The 19,820-nt window shown below is 36.2% G+C and overlaps 1 protein-coding gene across 7 annotated transcripts in view; it reads right to left on the reverse strand.

Moving 5' to 3' along the window:
* The window catches only part of MEF2A (myocyte enhancer factor 2A), a 91,060-nt gene that overhangs the window by 39,379 nt on the left and 31,861 nt on the right, over positions 1–19,820 (reverse strand). For all 7 annotated transcript variants that reach the window (XM_074601504.1, XM_074601502.1, XM_074601505.1 and 4 more), the window contains exons 2-3: positions 14,457–14,655; positions 8,471–8,674 (exon numbers count right to left, since the gene is read on the reverse strand). In XM_074601504.1, coding sequence (XP_074457605.1) covers positions 8,471–8,674; positions 14,457–14,510 — 258 coding nt within the window. In that variant the 5' untranslated portion in view covers positions 14,511–14,655. The remainder of the gene's footprint in view (positions 1–8,470; positions 8,675–14,456; positions 14,656–19,820) is intronic.

Below are 19,820 nucleotides of genomic sequence, written 5' to 3' on the forward strand. Positions count from 1 at the left end.
GATGGAAGCAGGAAGGAGAAGAAGGGGAAAAGTTTAATGTATTAGTTACATTATCTCATCAGATAACTGTAAAAAGGTGGCGGAAAAGGAAGAGGGAAAGAAATGATCTCTGGTCCATGAATAGAATTTAAAACACTGGCGAAGCATCTAGCTCACAGGACAATTAACCATTTCATTAAGACAGCCAGATCAAAACACCGATAGCTTGTCATAAGGAAAGGAAAGATTTAGTTATTTTCTTTTTACTAATGATATTTGGACCTATGGTATCATCCACTCCCCTTTAAAGAGAGATAAACATAAATGGGGAAAAGAAATTCTCAAAGACAAAACCATGCCATTATGAGCAACTCAAACTCTTCGTGTATCTCCTAGATGAAATACAAAGTTATCTTGGTTCCTAAAATACATCCACATCCACTATTAGCAGGGCTGCTTCTGCAGAGATTTCGGTAGACAGGTACCATACAAAGGCCCCCTACTAGTATTTGATGCAGATTTAAGGTTCTGGTCCTCACAGCAGCACAGCTTCCTGAAGAGCCATCTGATTCAATTTGAGATTCTACTAATGTACAGCCAAGTAAGCTGTCATTCATCAATTAAGTGATTATCTTTTTCTGTTCATTTATTAAGAAAAAAAGAAAACATCACAGCAAATTTTATTTCACAGATTTAAAATAATCTCACTATTATAACTGTCATAGGACTGTCGTAGGACAGAGAGCAATCTGGATTGAAAATACATAAAATTACTAGTGGTAATACAACAGCTAACCACAGCCATTATTAGCAAGAGACTTCAGACACTAAATATAAAGATGCATTCCAGACAAACTTCATATATATATATATATGTGTGCGCGCGCGTGTGTGTGCATGCTTTAATTAGTGACTAAAGCTAGAATTCATAAAAATTCAGAATACCAGTATGGCATGGTAAGTTTAAAACACCAGCACTGTTTTAAAAGGTAGAAAAAAATTTAGTGTTCTTAACCCTAAACCACTGAATTTAATCACTGGTTTACACATAAGGGAAGTGTAGCTTTAGACTGTTTGCAGGCAAGCCAAAGCTATTAAAAAAAAAAAGTCTACCCTACTTCTGGTAATTCTTCATGTATCATAAATTAAGGAACACAAAATAACATTAAATAGGAACAAAAACTAGCATTGTCAGCTTTCTTAAAGTCACCAACAATCTGTAATTTAAAATAAAAAAAAACCACAGAAAAAAAGAAAAAAAGGCATGTCAACAAAGCCATTTCAGCATAGCCAAAGAATTAAAAGAATATTTTAAAATAGAATAACATTAACAAATGCAAGAAGGGGCAAATTAATGATAACAGTACACAGCTCAAATAAAACAACATTGGGGATTGACTGTTGAACTTAAATCTCCCAAATTAAAAACAAATAAAATAAAGGAGAGTGAAGAGACAGACACCATTATAAGCAGAAACTTCTGCTCAACACAAAATACACAGGTGTCTTCTGTCACTGTATTCGAAATAAATATTTGCCACCTTGACCACACTTTAAACTTTTCAAGGAAGCCAGTTCCTGAACCCTGAGTGGGAAATAAAACCCCAAAGCATAACATGTTGACAAGCCAGGTTTTTAGTAAACACTTCTGCTAGAAAAAAATAGATTCAAGTTACTGTACATTTATATATAAAAATATATGTGTATATGTTTTTGATTAATAGTATTCCAGACCACTTCAGGTTTTATGCATTTTCTCTCTTTTTAAAGTAAGCTAAGAGTGAGACTTTAGTCCTTAACCATACATAAATCCTCCTCAATCACCTCTTTAAAATGTCTCAAAGGCATGTGTGTGCTGTCTCAAATTATTTGAAATTTTATATGCAGTATAATTACATTTACATAATCATTTAGCAAATCAAGTCCAATAATGCCTACATTTTCTCAGCATCATGAGCAGGTTACAAAGTCACTTCCTTACTTCATTGAAACCATTTTTAAACTTCTTCCTTCTTTTACATGTATACCACTTATTTCCACAGTATGGTCCATGCTATTTGGAGACCAAAGCAAGTGGTCCAAACATATGATAGTACACAATCTTCTATCAGCCCATAGCGTTTTGCTTTTTTCTTTCTCTCTCTCCACCCTCCCCTTAAGTCTAGCCCACTTCTGGCAATTCTCCATCTATCAAATATGAAGGAATGCACAACAACGTTAACTAATCAGCTTTGTCAACCTTCCCACAAACTCTAGTGTCCATCTAACCATCAACATTCACAGTATCGCCTCTCGGCACTAACTCAGTTCTATAAAGCCATGTCGATATTTCATGTAGATTTGGAGGAGATTTTAGTCACTTACATTAAGCACCAGTTTTCACTTTCAACTGAAGCTAGTTGTAGAGCATTCTCTTCCTTTGTAACCGTATGTTTATAACTTACCATGTAACTTCTCTATTCAAACATTTCAAAAAATATATTTTTGAAGGATGTGATCTACTTTCCACCACCTTACTTTTTAGTTTTAAATAGCAAAATATGGCAGCCCAAATTCCTTGCTAAATGCATATCTAGATTGGATACACCAGGTATCCACGAAGGAAGGAAACTGGATCAATTAACATCTTCCTCATCCAATTCTGTATGTGTGCATCCATGTATATTGAGATACAGTTCCCAGATCTTCGATTTCATATGAGGTTCACCCAAACTTTAAAAAAAAGAAGCTAGAACTAATTCAAGTGCCACCAAAATACCATAATGTCACATGGTTAACAAACTACTATGTTGTATGATGCACCAGGAACAGTTCAAAAGACATTCTGGTAATCCATAGCCTGGGAAAGAAGCAATGCTGGGGAGGTGGAGAAAACTGGATAAAAAAAAAAAACAAAACGAAAAAGCTTTTGGTTTATAAACACAGTGTTTCAACACCAACTTTTCTGTTTATGCTCCCCACACTGTTACACTTGTCTCTTGGCATATGCTCCATCTGGCTGTGGAGATGCATCTGCTTCTTTATGCTGCAGGCTCCACATGTGCAGATGAGCTCTACGTGCTTACTCAGAGCTAGGATCTGACAATCACATCTCTGATACCATATATGTGTATAACTAAAGAACACATACTGCTCCTGTAAGAGCTCTTCATTAAAATTTTGTGAAAAGGCAGAGAAACAGAGTGCCCATTTGGTATTTTAATGCAAGATGACGTCCTGAATACAGCTTCTGTAAGATTATAGTGGTTCACTTACACTACTGTTAACATTTACCTGCTTTTTGCCCCTTTTCTGTCAAAACTATAACATGACCACTATCACACTAAGTCATCACAATCGCGCCTTCCTATTAGAGTCAGCATTTCCCAAGTTAAGAGATTCAGTACAAACATCCAAATCACCTGCTGTAACTTAAACCAAGGAACAATTGTAATTATTCCAATACAGCAGTCTTTTCACAAGAATATGTTTACAGTAATTACACGACAGTTTAGGATGGATTTTTTAATACTTTTTAGTTATTATTTTTATTACAGATTATTGCATATTTCAAGGACAGCTGTCAATATCTGGGGTATAACCTAAGCCTTATACAGCGCATTATATTATAATGAAAACAGCATTAAACTATACAGCACAGAAGAGGCTCATTAACTGACACTTATCTGAAATTCTCATGGGCACAGACACCAACCAGCAAAGTAGGTCACATTTTAGACAGGCTCCTGAAAATCAAACCACCTCAGTTTGATGAGGTGATACGACGGAATATGCACAACCCATCCAGAGCCAAGCGTAGGTTAAATAAACCCGGTTTTGCTGTATCACTCAAACAACATCAAAATGTGGAAACAGGATAAAAAGGTCACACTAAACCAGCAAGAAGAGCCTGTTTTCAGCCCTTGACTCCCAGAATAAGAAGAGAGGGAACAAGTGAATGACTGCTGCTTTCTGAGGTCCTCTTGAGGGACAGAAGAGCACGACATAGAAGTGCTGCCTTGTAGGGAATCTGTAATAATCTTAACATCCCCTACACTAAGGAAGATTGAGTATGAATGCCTGCTCATTTCTCTCTTTTCCTTTGGATCAAAAAAGGATGAACGTTCCAAGCTCTGAAATTGTCTTTTATACATTAAAACATTCTGTTGACCATATGGATACAGAATCCTGATAAAGCATGAAATTCTTCCCATTTTACTCTGCAGAAGTACTCTACTACTTTCTTCAGGAAAAATTATTACTCGTCAAGAATAATGTGTTACAGAAAAAAGTCCATGAACATTAAAGCATCACATGCTGCAACACCTACGGTAAGTCCTTCAAATCACAGACAGTACTTCAGTAAAACAATCTTCAACTGTGCCATTACAGCTTTATAAAACTAAATACATGATCCTAATTTTTCAAGAATTCAAAGCACACAATGAATGAAAATTTCACTTTTTTCAATATCCCTATATATATGGTCCACCTAACCTGTGCAAGAGCACTAGCTTTCATTCAAATAACTATGAAAAAATAAGACTTATTGTACAACACAACAAAACCCCTCATCTAATAAGAACAGAACCATATTCTCCAAAAGCAAGAAACAAAGTTTTTTTTTTAAATGATAATTTATATTACTGAAATCATATGAGGGTTATTTTGTAATTTCAAAAGAAGATATATTATTTTCCTTTCATGAGACTTAAACTAAAAATTTCATTACACTCACCACCTCTTCAGTAAAATGCCTTTTACTAAAAGTTCAGGAGATCAGCAATCATAAGCAAAGTTTCACTGTCCTTAACAACATCAGCTGTGTTCACCTTCCACATTTCAGAGGGATGCAGAAATTCACCTAAAAAACCCACTAGACAAATCACACCTGATTCTGATAACCAAGGAAGTTTTTTCACAGACCTACGTTCTGAAGATTTTGAGTATTTCAAACAATCCTGTTTTCCCTATTCACCATTTTTCCAATGCTGTAGAACAGATTCAAACAGCAAAGAAGTTGAAGAGGTTGTGTTCAAGCTCAAAAAAGCCACACAAATTATCCTTTAAAACTGTGTGCAGGCCATCTGTTACAAGATCTTCTCCCTTAATCTTCAAAGTACCAAATGGCAGGGAACAGACCATCCCCAAGTATACTACTGATACTTAGAAAACTAAGCTTACATTAAAATGAAATTTTGTAACTTCCAATTCCAGCCTGTAACTCTGCCAAGATGACTGAAAAACCACATTCCTTACATCCCTATCAGTTACTAGTTACCAGTAGCTATGAAAGAAAACAAAAAGAAAATTATGAAAACAAAACCCCATGGTAAGAAATAGATAAAAAAGCCAACAATTTATTGCTAGGTAGACCGTTTAGAAATTGAATAAAAAAAAAAAAAAGAGGGGGGATGTGGGACAAGGAAACGTTAACAGAAATTACAAAGAAAAATGGGACCAATGAAAACACATAAAAGGGATAAAAAAATTAGGAAAGAATAGGTATAAGACAGCAACAGAGCATTCACATCTACAGTAACACGTACAGGGAAAGACATAAGGGCATGTATCAAAAAAAAATTCCAGCATTCATTTAAGATGCCAGTACTCTCCCTCCTACTATGTTTTCACACAAACGTTCCAGCAGCAACAGAAGATACCAGGCTCCGGGCATACAAAAGCAATTCCTATGCCAAAATTGAACAGGAGCCAACTATAAGGGGAAGATGTCTCATCAATTTCACTTAATCATTTACAACATTACCATCTACCCAGTACTGAAAATAAGTAACAGTAGATTTGTTTCTTCTCTTATACAGCTTCTGAGCTGTGTAGAATTAGCTTTCCTTCTAGCACAGCAAAAAACCCCTCCTGTCATGCATATCAGGAACACAGTGGGTCAAGACTAGTTTCACGGCGAGCCCACATCACAATAAATACCATCTGTCATATCCAAGGAGGCAAGTGACTTACCAAAGTGTTAACTAAGATGCATACATCCACTATAACTCCATAAAATGGAATTACTTATTCTAAATTGGTTTAGTATATATTTGCCAGATTGGGGGGGGGGGGGGGGGGGGAGAGAGTAGGTTGTAATTTTTATTTGTTAAAATAGTATTTCTACATAGGCACAATAAAGAGAAGCCCTTTTAGGCTGTTCTTTCAGAACGTTTCCAAAATGCTGGTGCTGTAACTTCACCTCTATCATGCCACAAGCACCTGTCAATGGTGAAACTGCTTGAAGCAGTGAGCTTTTGGCAACCTGCTAGTGCTAAAATACAGGAGCCTTACTCTTCCCCCATCTCATCTCTTCTCCCACGTTCTTCCCTACCTATGCTGTAACTGTCACTGCGTCTGCTCCAAAGCACATCATATTCTCCACTGAACCAATTCAGCTCTGAATTTTCCACTGAAAAGGCATGTTTCTCTAAATTAAAGACATTATTTACATAGTGAGAAGCAAACCATCCAAACCCAAGCATGAACGATATCTCTTAATTGCATAAAGAACAACAGCTAATAGACTACAACGTTACCACGTAGGCAGAGCAAATCTAAAATGCAATCAGTTGCGAAAACTGAAGCTGTGGAGTATGTCCCTGAAATACTGTACACACAATTTTTTTTCCTTGAATCCAGAGAGAAGACATCAGTCTACGTTACACATATATTGAGCTTGTAAATATTTCATTCTACTGACTTAACTTTCCCATCTAGAACGCAGTCATAAGCTTAAAGAACTTACTTTCCCTGCAAAAAGGTATACACTCCCCTCTGGCTAAATAACTTTTTACTAAGAAAGAAAAAAAAATATAAACCAAAACATTTCAAGCAAACTAAAGAACACACAGGCCTAACCTGAAGAGACTGGGAGACGCACTCCTAAATTATACTATGTTTGAAAAATGAAAGTCCCAAATCCCACACTAGTATAATACAGTAAACCTATAGAGAAAAATTAGACAGAATCTGCAGACAAGCCCTTGGATGTTGCCCCAGGATAGAAACCATACATACACTTGGCTACCGACTGCACTTTTTTATGTAGTTGCCAGGGGTCAGACACTTGACCTTGGAAAAAAAAAAATTGAAAAAAAGACCCCAAAAAACCTACAGGCAGCCTTGCACAGCAATTATTTTGGAAGAGGTTCTTAGTCCTTATGATGTGAAGAAGCTCTATTTCCACAAGTCTTAACACAAAGAGGCTTCAGATGCAGAACAAAAGTCAGCCTGGCTAACTGACTTGCTTGTATTCCTTATCTCGAATTCATATCTGTCACAGTCAAAAGCTCATCTCCAAAGAATTAGGTTTTCCCTTCCTCTACAGAGGCTATACCTTATTTATACTAATCCAGTGACTAAGCAATATTCCTCCAACTCTTTAATGCTTGTATCATCCCTCTTATTAGTACTCAATGCTAAGGACAGAAGTTGGGGTGGCTGACAAATTAACAGAGAATCTTCTGAGGAAGAAATACAAGGCATTTGTTTATTTCTCAGTTTTCTCATTTAATTTTTGTTGAAAACTTATTTACAAGATCAGCTAGTATCCCTCTCTGTACTCTGTGATCCCCTTGGCAACAGACTCTTCAGATATATAAGGCTAATCACTATTCCTAAATTATTCCTAAAAAGCAAGGCATTTGTTCGGAAGACAACTTCAGAATTTAAATGAAACACTTAAGTCAGCCACCTGTTTTGGTCTATTTACAGGACTACTGGAGACATGACTCTTATCTGAAATGCAGTTACAGTACATAAAGGCTCCAATTGCCAAGAAAATCCTTGATTTCTACTGCACCTAATTTAGAAATTATGTACTGGAAAGAGTTTCTATTTAAAGCACAAGCATAATAAAAGTAGATGAAACCACTACCTTTAGTAAATATCTATCTCTGCAGAAACTGCAGTCATTCTACTGCTATGTTTTACCTGACATACAGAGTGACTGGACAACAAATTTAATTAAGTTCATTTGCTCCACAGAGTCGCTTTTTTGGGTGTTTTTTTTTTTTTGGCTGAACAAGGGTCAGCACAGGTTGTGCTTGATTTGACTGTGTGCAACATTTGACTGGTAAAGTGGCTACTACCTCAGAAGAGAAAAGGGGCGACTGTAATTGTCTTTTACGCTGAGTGCACTCTTTGGACCTTATTCTCCATCCAATTGATTTTTTCCATGAAAACCTTGAACGTTTCCCCTCCTCTCTCCCCCAGAAAAAAAAAAAATATATCATCTTTCACACCTCTATTTCCACTGCCAAATGTGGCTGAAATCAAACACGTCTCCCAGAAACTGGCAGGGGGTGGAGGGCAGATGGGAAAAGAACATGTCTGTAAAGACTTATTGCCTTAGACAAACCAGACTAAAAACAGTAGTTTACATTTTTTAACAAGGTTTTCATGTTATTAAATACATTTGGTTAAAATACCTTAAAATACTCTACATTGCTCTATAATTGAAGTATTAAGGAGACAAGAAAACTGATGTGTCTTTTCAAATTGTTACCTCAACGATATCTGAGTTGGTTCTGCTTTCATGGGGCTCATTGTATTCTGTGTATTTAAGTAGAACTTTGTCCATATCAGTGCTGGCATACTGAAAGAGTTTGTTAGAGCTGTTAAAAATGATGAGTGCTATTTCACAGTCACAGAGTACACTCAACTCATACGCCTTCTTCATTAATCCAAACTTCCTCTTTGTAAAGGTGACCTAGAGAAGAAAAAAAAAAATAAATCATTCTTTAACACATGACAAGGGTTTGAAAGACTATAATCAAGTATTCAAGGAATATACCAATTAAGGAATATACTATTAATTCCTATTAACAAGCAACACAACTGAACGTGTGTACAAGCTTAAAAAAAGAGCTGCTTCTCATATCTGGGTGTCACTTCTAGGGCCAATGATCTATATTAGACTAAGCTAAACAATCACACCCCCACAACTCTTCCACTGGTATATAATTACCAAGGAGAGTTAAAGTTTGTATGATCCTCTAACCATATTTCATTCTGTTCAACCAACACTGACTTTCCAGGTATCACAATATTTTCCTCTGTGACGATGAGTTATCCTGTAACTAGTTTACAAGTTACTCACAACCTTAATTCTAGTAAAATCAAAGAAAACAGCAGCGTCAATGGACGCAACGCTGTTACTATGCTTCTATGATTTCTAATTATACAATGCTAAGAAATATGCTTATTTTGTTGCTACTAAACCATCTAATCAGATTTACTTATACTTTTAAGCTGTTTTCTGCCACTTGGGAGCATCAGGAAACAATCATTCTGTCCAATTAGAACCGCTGTGGGGAAATAAATCCATTACAGACCATCACAAAGGAGCATTTGCCCACTGGGGAAGGGGGAAAGACAGTTATAAACATCACCATCAGTTATAAAAAAAAGTTTTAAAAAATTATTCCTTCCACAAGATTTCAGTCAGTTAAAGATATAAGAGTATCAACATATCCAACATCAAGCTGAATCAGACACAGGTCAGATGCTAAGGCCAGCTTTTCTTAAAGGACAATATTTTTACTAAATTTCCTCTTAAGTGTCTCAAAAAGGCACTTAATCCACTTCTATAAAGTTAGTATGATGAGACCTTTTCAATAAAGATGCTATTTTTGGATCTAGCCTTTCAATGTGAGCTTCAGTATTGAAGGGAACACCTCTGTTTATGGCCATATCCACATCCCCATGTTACGATTCAAAGTATACACCTCTACAACAGATGACTGACTGACAGGCAACAGTGAGAATACTTTTGCAAGATCAGAATGAAGTAAACCACAAGAAACTATCAAACCTGTTTAATAGGTTTCTATAGCTTAACTAGGTGTACATCAAGTTTTTGGGAGATGGATGGCAAAGTTCTGTATATACACACCTCAAGGCATTTTTTCCAGAGATAAGTATCTTAGGCATATTACTTTTTGAATACTATCCATAATACAAAATATGTACTATCCTTCCCACCACATAAACAGCCTCAGAGGGATGCAGACAGATATAGTAACAACAGTACGTCCACAGAATGCTGACAGTAACTGTACTATTAAAACAGTATATGCGTACTTTGCTCTTCCACCATAAATGTCTGCAAAGATACTGTGGACCTGAGATTCCTCCCCAGCTATTTAAAAAAAAAAAATCCACTTCCATAAAAAAAAAAAGTGCACTGTGCCTATGACTTTTGAAAACCTGGATTGTTAACACTTAGCCACAGCAGAAATGAAGGTAATAAACAGAAGACCTACAAAGATGAGAATACGGAGTGTCAGGCATATTATAACCAGAGTTCCATCTAAGATCCTGTGCAGTGTTTCTAACTTAGAAACTTCTTAGGGTTTAAAGACCACTAATCACAGAGCCTCTTGTGAGGCTTGAATATTCCATGTTCAGATGAAAACTGAGTACTCACCATAAACTTTTATTCAACCCTTTTAAAGCACATTTGGCGAGAAGCTCCATTACGATACAGCACTATCTCAGAAACAATTTTATGTAAGAGTGCTGTAACACATTCAAGATTCAACTAGGGTAAGCAGATCTTTTTACCTACTTATTGTTTAACAATTACAATACATTAGTGAGACAAGATCCCAAAAAATCTGACAGGCTTTACCCTAATGCATCTTCTGCTAGTATTTTCAGTTATCAATTCAACAAGTTGACCAAGTACAATCATAGGTTTTAATGGGCTGTAGTTTTCCCAAACGCAGGTGGAAATTGTACTACCCACATATATACATCTGCTTTTTAAAAACAAATCCTGTATAAGCCCCCCAGCAGTTCTGTCACTTTATACATCCTTCTTTCAGAACACTTGGGATTTATTTATTCTATCTTGGATGGGACATTAAGAATTACTTTGTCTGGGTTCCTTTGGGGATTTGGGGAAACTGGGTTTTTTAAATAGCTGTTGTTCTTCTTCTGATACCTCAATTACAACACACTTAAAAGAATATTACCCGAGTGTGAGCAGATATAGACAGGTACTACTGTTTAGTTTTTGTCAGGAAAAAGGCATCATAAACAAGATGTGTGTGTGCTATATTACTTTGAGAAGTCATTAAATGAAGACTGAAGGCTTAGTTCCACTGAGGACCCGCATGATCCTGGGCAAGGGATCCTAACTTCTCTACTGAAATGTTATCTTTCTCACCTCTTGTAAGACTATTTCACTTAATGAGATTTTTCATTTGTGAGATTCTCAGCTAGCATCAATTTCTCACATTGTATTTGGACAGTGGTGAACCCAAACCCCACTATGGCTAAAGTACAAGCCTCACGTAAATGCACATAGATTATTATCAACTCACTTGTCATTTAAGAACTCAGAAAGCAGAATATTAGTTCTGCAATTTTTTTTTTTCCTTGCCATTTAGTGTGCCATTTAGGACCACACTAAAACCAAAAATACGTATCTTTATTGCAGGCCAAAGGCTTCCTCAGCACTATTTTAATGTTACTTAGCAAAAAAGGGAAAGGAGGAGAGAGCAAAGGCAGCAAGACTGAGCTCCTTTGATATCTAATTTACCGTACTTTATTCTCTTCGGCTTAATGAAGATAAGTGTCCTACAGCTCATTCGAGCAGATAAGACCGCTTAATTAATAATACAATGACAGTCTCATGACAACTGTAATCCCCCAGAGTAATGGTCTATATATTCTGTTTTGAGCTCGCATACAATCCCATCAGAAATAAGATGCTTCTGATAGAACAATAGCTTTTCTTCCACATAAGTTATATGAACTTGCTCTGCAGGCAAAGCTCTATGCCATTCTGCTTGTATTTTCAAATAAAAAAAACCCCTAAACATCACATTAAACATCTACACGGGACCTCATATGAATGTTCATAAGTGACATACTAACCAGCTATATATGCCATAAAAAAACCTGACAAACTATACTTTTCATTTGGCAAAACAAACCCTAAATACCCTCCTTATCCGGGTCAATAACAACAAAATCTCAGAAGTAAATTAATGCCTAATAAATATCCTTGCATCAGGGCATTTCAGTATGTTAAGACTCTATATACTAGCTATCGAAACCACAGGACACCAGTGGGGTTAAAGAACACCATCAATACCTCTATGCATAAATAATTTAGCTGCGCTAACAAAAGCTATTTAATCTCTTTAAAACCTTTTAAAAACAAGATGCAGTATGTTATCATCTCTGGATTTTCCACAGAAAAAGGATAAGGCAAGCCTAATCCCATTTTTAAGTTAGACCTTAAAGCCTCTTCCTAGTCACTAAAAAGCCCCAAAAAGTGGTAGCCAAAAAAAAAAAAAAAGAGCCAAAACCAAAATCTAATCCCCATTATTTTGCTTCAGTCATAGCAATAGTGTAAGTGGGTTAAAAATTGATACAAATACACTAATCCTCCTCCTCTCCATTGTTCCAATCTGAACAATGAGATGGAGATCCAAAAAACCCAACTCGTCCTGAAAAAAAAACCCACCACACCAAAGTCAGGGTATAGTATAACACTATTTGTATTTCAAGCAGAACAAAAATAAGGTTATCCAACTTACTCCAAATAAGTTAAAAAAGGGGGGAGGGGGATCAATTTCCACCTCTTCCACATGCCCGTAGTTCTAGAGCAAGATTTGAAAGAACTGAAGTTATTAATTCATCTGCTTTTACTACGTGTACTTAAGACATTTATCTACATCAAACATACAGTCACTGCACGATTAAAGCTGTTCAAACACAATACTTGGCTTTCTCCCAAACTCCAATAATACTTTTCTTGCTATATATAGTCTTCTCAGAGTTTACATTGCTTTAAAGTGATACAGGGAGAAAAACAATCCTGATTTCACAAACAAAACAATGGGTTCCGAGCTGATACGTCAGCAGCAATGGTCTCAAACAGTCTCATGGAATTCTGACGCTACACTAACATCAAGTTGGTGCTCAGGAGAAGTAAAAAAAGAAAACCAAAAACTAGGAAGAGAACAGAGAACAAGGAGAAGTAAAAAAAGAAAATCAAATACTAGGAAGAGAACAGAGAACAAACATCAGCACACCACTATGTAAGTCCATGTTTTGCCTGCATCTTGAATGCTGCACAGTTCTGGGTCCCTTTGCCACCAAAAATAACACAGCAATACCCAAGAAGGTTTAGGGAGAAGTGGTGAGAATAGTCAAAGGTGTGTAAAAAAATTATGCATTAAAACAAGTAAGCTAGGGTGCTTCAGCCAGAAAGAGTTATTTTAAGGGAAAATAAGAAAACATGGCAGACGTCCACAGAACAACAAGCAAGATGGACAGACTAGATAGGGAGTGACTGCTGCCGCTTCCACACAAGAGCTAAGGAACTAGCAGAATTGTAAGTACGCATAAAATAAAAGGTGTTTCAAGAAACAATAGGTAATAGACCTATAGAAAATCCTAGACAAAAGATGTTGTAAATGCTGCAACTTTATAACAGCTCAAAGGATAACCGAACAAGTTCACCGGCAGGGGGTGGGGAAAACAGAAAAAAAAAATCCATTAATGGCTACTAAATATACGGAAACCACATCCAGCTCAGGAAATCCCTGAGCTAAGAATAGTCAGAAGCTGGAAGAGGATTACAGAGTAGTGTAACGTGCACCTCTACCCTACACTTATTTGCTTATGACCATCATTGGACAAAAGACACTGGCCTAGCAGCATCTTTGGTCTGACACACTATGACTATTCTTACATATCCTAAGTCGTTCCTACAGTACTTTTCCTTAAAAATGCTAGCTTCCAGATACCCCATTATATATTTCAATATCCAATTAAAATCTTATTTCATATCTCATGTAGCAATTTAGAAGTTAAAAGGAAAAACTAATTCTATACAGAGTCATAAGCTTTGGGTACTTTTCAAATTCACAGGACACCCCTTTATTAGGGCAAGAGTAGCCAACTAAGGAGCTTTCCCTAAAACAGCACTCTTCCCTTTTGACTGACAATTTTTAAAGACTGTTGTAAACAGTTCTTACAAGGAATATAAATCAATGCTTTTAAATAGAATTATGTTAACAGAGTTAATTATTATAGCCAAACCCACGGCAGATCATTGTCCACAGCTATGTCAAACTCATCTGTCAAAGAGGCTGCAGCAAATACTTTTATGACATCCCTTCTGAATTTCTCATCCTTTTCTCTATATCTTCATTACTAAGTGTTCCTAGTAGCTATTAGATCAAGTAAGGTGTCAGTTTCAACACAATCCTCCAGTGTACTGGAAATACAGACTAGGATACCATTTAAATTTATAGTAGTAATTGATATTGCTTATAAATAACAATTTTCCCTCGAACAGTAGTAAAACCATTGAGACACTTCTTATTTGTACTCTGGTAATGCCATCTGTAGATACATGAAGACAAAGTTCGGCTTCAGAAGAGTGAATGAAGATTAACGTATTCAAAATTTCCATTCATTTTTAGAATTATTGATGAACTTGTTCATGCAGACTCCTTGTTTCTCACCTGTCTGTTCCGTTCATCCATTATTCTTGTGATCTGTATTTTCTTTCTCCCCATTTTCAGCCTCTTCTTTCTTTTGCTTCACAATCCAGAAATATACTAATCCAAGAAATGTCACTCTTCAGTATTCTAACACATGATACAGTTTTCTTTTACTTTGTCTTCAGCTTGAGAAAAGGTTCCTATTTCTTCTTATAAGCACCTAAAGAAAATAAAATTTTGAAAAAATTAATTCACACATTACTAAAGCAGAAGCATCATTAAACACCTGTAGAGCCGTAAAACATGTGCAAGCATAAAATAATTTCAGTGAAGAACTGCGTATTCTCATTAGTAAAATATTATATTACATACTTTGTTTCAATTAAATAAACTCCAACTAGTTTGCTAGATCCTACCTACAAATTACAGATTTAAAATGACCAATAATTTCATGCACTTTCAGTTGGATGTCTTAAAAATTTACAGTTGTCAAAGGGGGCAGTGCTGACCACTCTCAGCTTTCGGCCCTGAATTATCTGAGGTTTCAAAAATTTATCCACAAAGTTTTAGTAAACTCCATTCGTTATTTTAGAAAACCTTATAGAGATACTGCTTTGTGTTTCCTGTTTCTCTCGTAACATTATCATCACAATAACAAAACCAAGCCATGGTAATAACAAGTTTCTGTTCCTAAACTAAATTATATCTCATTTCATAAGCTGGTATTTGAGGGTTCATTGGAAAGCAGGAAGGAGAAGGGAAGAGGGAATATCTTTGCTTAAAATAGATAAAGATCACAGAAAATGTTTTTACAACAGAACCATTTCACAGCTACCAAGACACCAATGAATAATTAAGACATTCACACAGTTACTCTCTCTCCAATAACATGCAAGTTACACATTTGCCAATAACCAATTACCAGTCCAGCACCTGTTTCATTTTGTTATATTGTTTAGAAAGATACAGGTGCACGCAACTTGAAAAACCAGTGTGCCACCATAATATTTTAATCTGGTACTAATGCACCAAATTGACTTGTAAAACACTGACACTTAAACTTTAAATGCATTTTCAGTAAAAAGAATTGCTAAGCCGTATTCCAAACATATGCCTTGAACTGTAGGATAACATTAATTCAACAAAACTGGAGCACAAGTGAAAATAAATAGCTTCTGGAACATCAACTGTAGATGTAGAATGTATAAACATGAAATAGGTATGCCTTATTCTATTACCACCTAATATTCATTAAAATAAAAGGGGTAAAAACAGCCACAGTTATTAGCTTATAACCTCTCTAACTTTCCAACCCAAAGCGTCTTTTGAAATCAAGCCTTGCATATTTTAATATGGGTGTCACAATGCCATATCCTTGAGGCCACGTGTAGAAAGTAGTGCAACCACATCACCATCAGACAGTTAATAAGTAGAGACAGCAAGAGGCGATTAGTCACAGGCTACACTTCACAATGCATTCAGTTTACGCTGAGGAAGCAACCACGACATTCTGATACAGCTTGGGAGGAAAAACAGAGGTGGAGGAACATCACAAAATGAAGGGATGTCATTTTATATTTACCTGATATCAACAAAGGACTGCTTTGGTAAAACATCATAAAACGCCCAACAGTACTTAGACATACTATTCCATGGAATTAAAAATCAAATCACCACTAAGATTATGTGATGTCCATTGGTCAAAAGGATACACACTAGACATTGTTTATACATCAAAACACTTAAAACATATGTCAGCCTTACATTCCTTTTATTTTCTTCAAGACAAAAATTTCTTCCAAGGTGCTGCCAAAGAAGTATTAACAGCTAGCTAAGGTCTGATGCACAAGCCTTTACACAACCAATAGCACGCAGCAAACATTTTACACGGAAAGCAAGAGCTGGCATATAAATTTATAGCTTTTTTGTTAAAAAAAAAGGAAAAAAGAAAAAAACACCAAGAATATCCACTGGCCTCTAAGCTTCAATTCATAAAACATTCAGTCTTCAGTCAGTGCCCCACTCTCTTAAAATTTAAAAAAAAAAAAAAAAAGTCCTCAACTCATGCTATGGTCATACATTAAATTTAGTTTTGCAAAAATCTGGTTGCATTCCTTGAACATACCTAATAAAAGGGTCTCTAATAAGCAGCTGTTAAAATTTGTTTTCTCCTTCATGTGTGGCTTCATTTTTTTTAGATGTACCATACATTATTGAAACAGTTCTCTGAATACAGAATTACCAGGTTCCTTCCTCTGCTTTTTAAAAGCACTCACCATCATAACTAGTACATACAAAGAGCCACCACATGTGAGACCTGAGATCCATCTGATCTAGCATTTTCTCTGTGGCTATTAGCAAACATCACTAGGATGGTAAAGGAGGGACACAGGAACAGAATAAGCACATATCACTTAAAAGCAATATTTAGAAAGCATTTTCTCCAGATATTCAGTGATTTTTGAATCAGAAACTTCTGGAATCATAGATTTAAAGCTGTTCATCAAATTTTCTTCCATGAATATTACTTCTGAATCTGTGTAAATTTTTAGCACCTGGAGTTCCACAGCTTAGTCATGTATCAGCGTAGAAGACATACCCTTACATTTAAGCCTGATCCTGCTAATTATATTTGTTGTCTGCATATTTTTAATTATATGAGGCAGTAAACAGTCATCTTCATCTTTCGTGTCAGTCCTGGTTTTGATGCCTGTATCGTATCTTCCTTCAGTTACCTTTACTCAAAACTAAAGAATCCCACACCGATCAATCACTTCCTACGCAAAAGCCATTCTCTGGCCAGCCATCCTGTCCCTCCTCCTCTACCCTTCCAGTTACACACTGTTCTTTCTGAAACAGAAGGACACACAGCGTGTACAATATACAACATATGAGGTATATAAAATTTTATGATAATCTACCATAAATTTATGCAGAGGCATAACAATATTTTATGTTCTACTGCATTAGATGTACACCTAGGCAAATTTACTGGTTCTCAAAATTTTCCTGAGGAAACAGACCAGTGCTTCAAAACACAATTTTAAAACCACTTTGTGGGACCACATGCTTTCTTCATACAGTCCTATTTCATTTACCCAGCTCTTCCACCTTCTGCAACAGATACTCAAAAGCAAATCTATGCAATGAATAACATAAGGAGCTCATGGGAAAACAGGATAGAGAGGAACAGAAATATGATGTGAGATTATGCTATATATATATATATTTTCACTTAAGGACACAAAATAAAAAAGATGCACAAACGTTTTCCATGAACTAATGGAAAAAACAATAGCAGGGAAACACTATTATGTACTTCACGTACCATCACACAAAGGGAAATGGGAAAACTGACAGTAATTTTGACCAACATTTTGCTATTCTTTTTGGGGTGTCATTTCAGGTCTTTTAAAATTAGCATGCTCTACTAGGCATAAATACGTCAACCCCTTTCCCATTTATGACCTCTGCCTCACCCCCTTTAATCAGTCCACTGTTGCCTCATCTCAGGTCTGCTACTTTCTTCAACCTCAAGCGCTTTTCTCACTTAGCAAATTCCAAATTTCCATTTGCATGTCTGTCCCTGTCTAGGTCCAGCCAGCAACAGCCTCTCCTCCCTCTGCACAGGTTGCCATGGACACCAGAAACCTGGCATTGAAACACATTTGCCAAAGGCAACCCAGCTTTGAAATACAGCATCCTTTCATTTTGAAGTCACATACAAGATGATTTTCAAAGCTAAGAATTGAAACATAAGTTTGGCATAAGGTTAGGGTAAAAAGGATCTTGACACTAACTGCAAAATCAGAGTAAGTTGTGCAGTAAAAAGCCACTTTTCATGCAGGCTCCGAACATCCAAACGGGAAGTTACCACCAATGACAAACGCGTATTGTATTTCTCAAGGGAGCACTGACTTTTCCTTTTTCTAATCCTCGATCATGTCGGAGTTGCAGTTTTATTTTCCTTCCTGACTGACGAAACTATATAAGATAGAAGACTGTTCACTATGTGGTTACATCAAAAATGTAATTAGCAAAGTTTTAATTTTGCTAAATCATAGTTGCATTGCAAACATACTTAGGTATTCTTAAGTTACAAAGCCATTTTGTCTAGATCATCAAGAAACTTTTGCCCAAATAAAGGAAAATTAGCAGACGTATGATTATCAACGCACATTTACTTCTGAAAAAAAACCATGAAACTAACGTTAAGTAACCTCGCCGAAGGTAAAGTCCTCCTTCCTTAAGTGACAGAATCAAATTACAGCCACCAAAACTGCTTTACATTTCAAAGGCACATATAAATAAAATGATGATGATGATAATAATAATAATAATAACAATAATAATATTATTATTTCCAGGCATCTACTAAAATAATAAAAGTAAACAGAGAAAAAGAAGGAAAAAAAACCTGTGTGCCTCGTGATAAGCTTTAAACAGAAAATAATGACAGCTTGCAATAATAGCGAGAAAAATTCTATTTGTAGCTGTCCAAGTAAAAGCCTCTATTATTGTATAAAAGTAGATTTTATTCCAAATTTTCTGGATTTATTCCCTCCCCCAACACATGTGAAAATGCCACACCAAATACTGAAAGACAACAGAACCATATGCAAAAATATACCCTCATGACTGCGTATTTTCAGCAACTCAGGTCAGTTTGTTTGTTGTCAAGGTTGCTTACGGTTTCATAAACAGTGAGAGTTATACAAACTTAAAAGCAAGGAAACTGCATTTGACCTATTTAAAAAGATTCTTTCAAGGGTTCAGTGGAAACAAATTATATCCGCGCTGAACTCCACAAGGTCTTGAAGCCTTCTGGCAGAACAGGTTAGGAAAAACCGTGTCAGAATTATACTCCTTCCATTTATTTTCCTTTTACTTCCCTCTGCCTCTCTGTTTTCTCGGAACTTCATTTCACCATCATGGTTACAGGTTACACTTGACAGTAGCTGCCTATCACAGCTCATTTACTGCAACGCACACCACGAAATGAGTGTCATGACGTCAGACAATTTGCATGATAACTCTCAAAAGCCACAGCTGCATGAAAACACAGATCTGTATAGATGCATCTTGCACTGCTAAACCTTAGGTAACTTTTAATAAATAGCAGACAACAATTTTGACTAAATCAAGGTTAACAGGTCTTTTTCCAGTCTTAAAAGAGCCTGTGCGCATATTTCTGTAGATTTGGCCCCTAAACATGAACTGATGAGCACAGACTGTGCAAACCACAGCTGAACTGCACATCCACTGGTAATTCTAACTAGCACTTTGCATGCTTACCAAGGATGTGACCAGCATATAAATATTCCCATACATATCAAGATGGAGAAGAGGCCCATTACCAGGTGTTGACTGTTTTACATTAACAAG

This window comes from Larus michahellis, chromosome 9 (assembly GCF_964199755.1).
Source record: "Larus michahellis chromosome 9, bLarMic1.1, whole genome shotgun sequence".
In the NCBI taxonomy this organism is placed as follows: Eukaryota; Metazoa; Chordata; class Aves; order Charadriiformes; family Laridae; genus Larus; species Larus michahellis.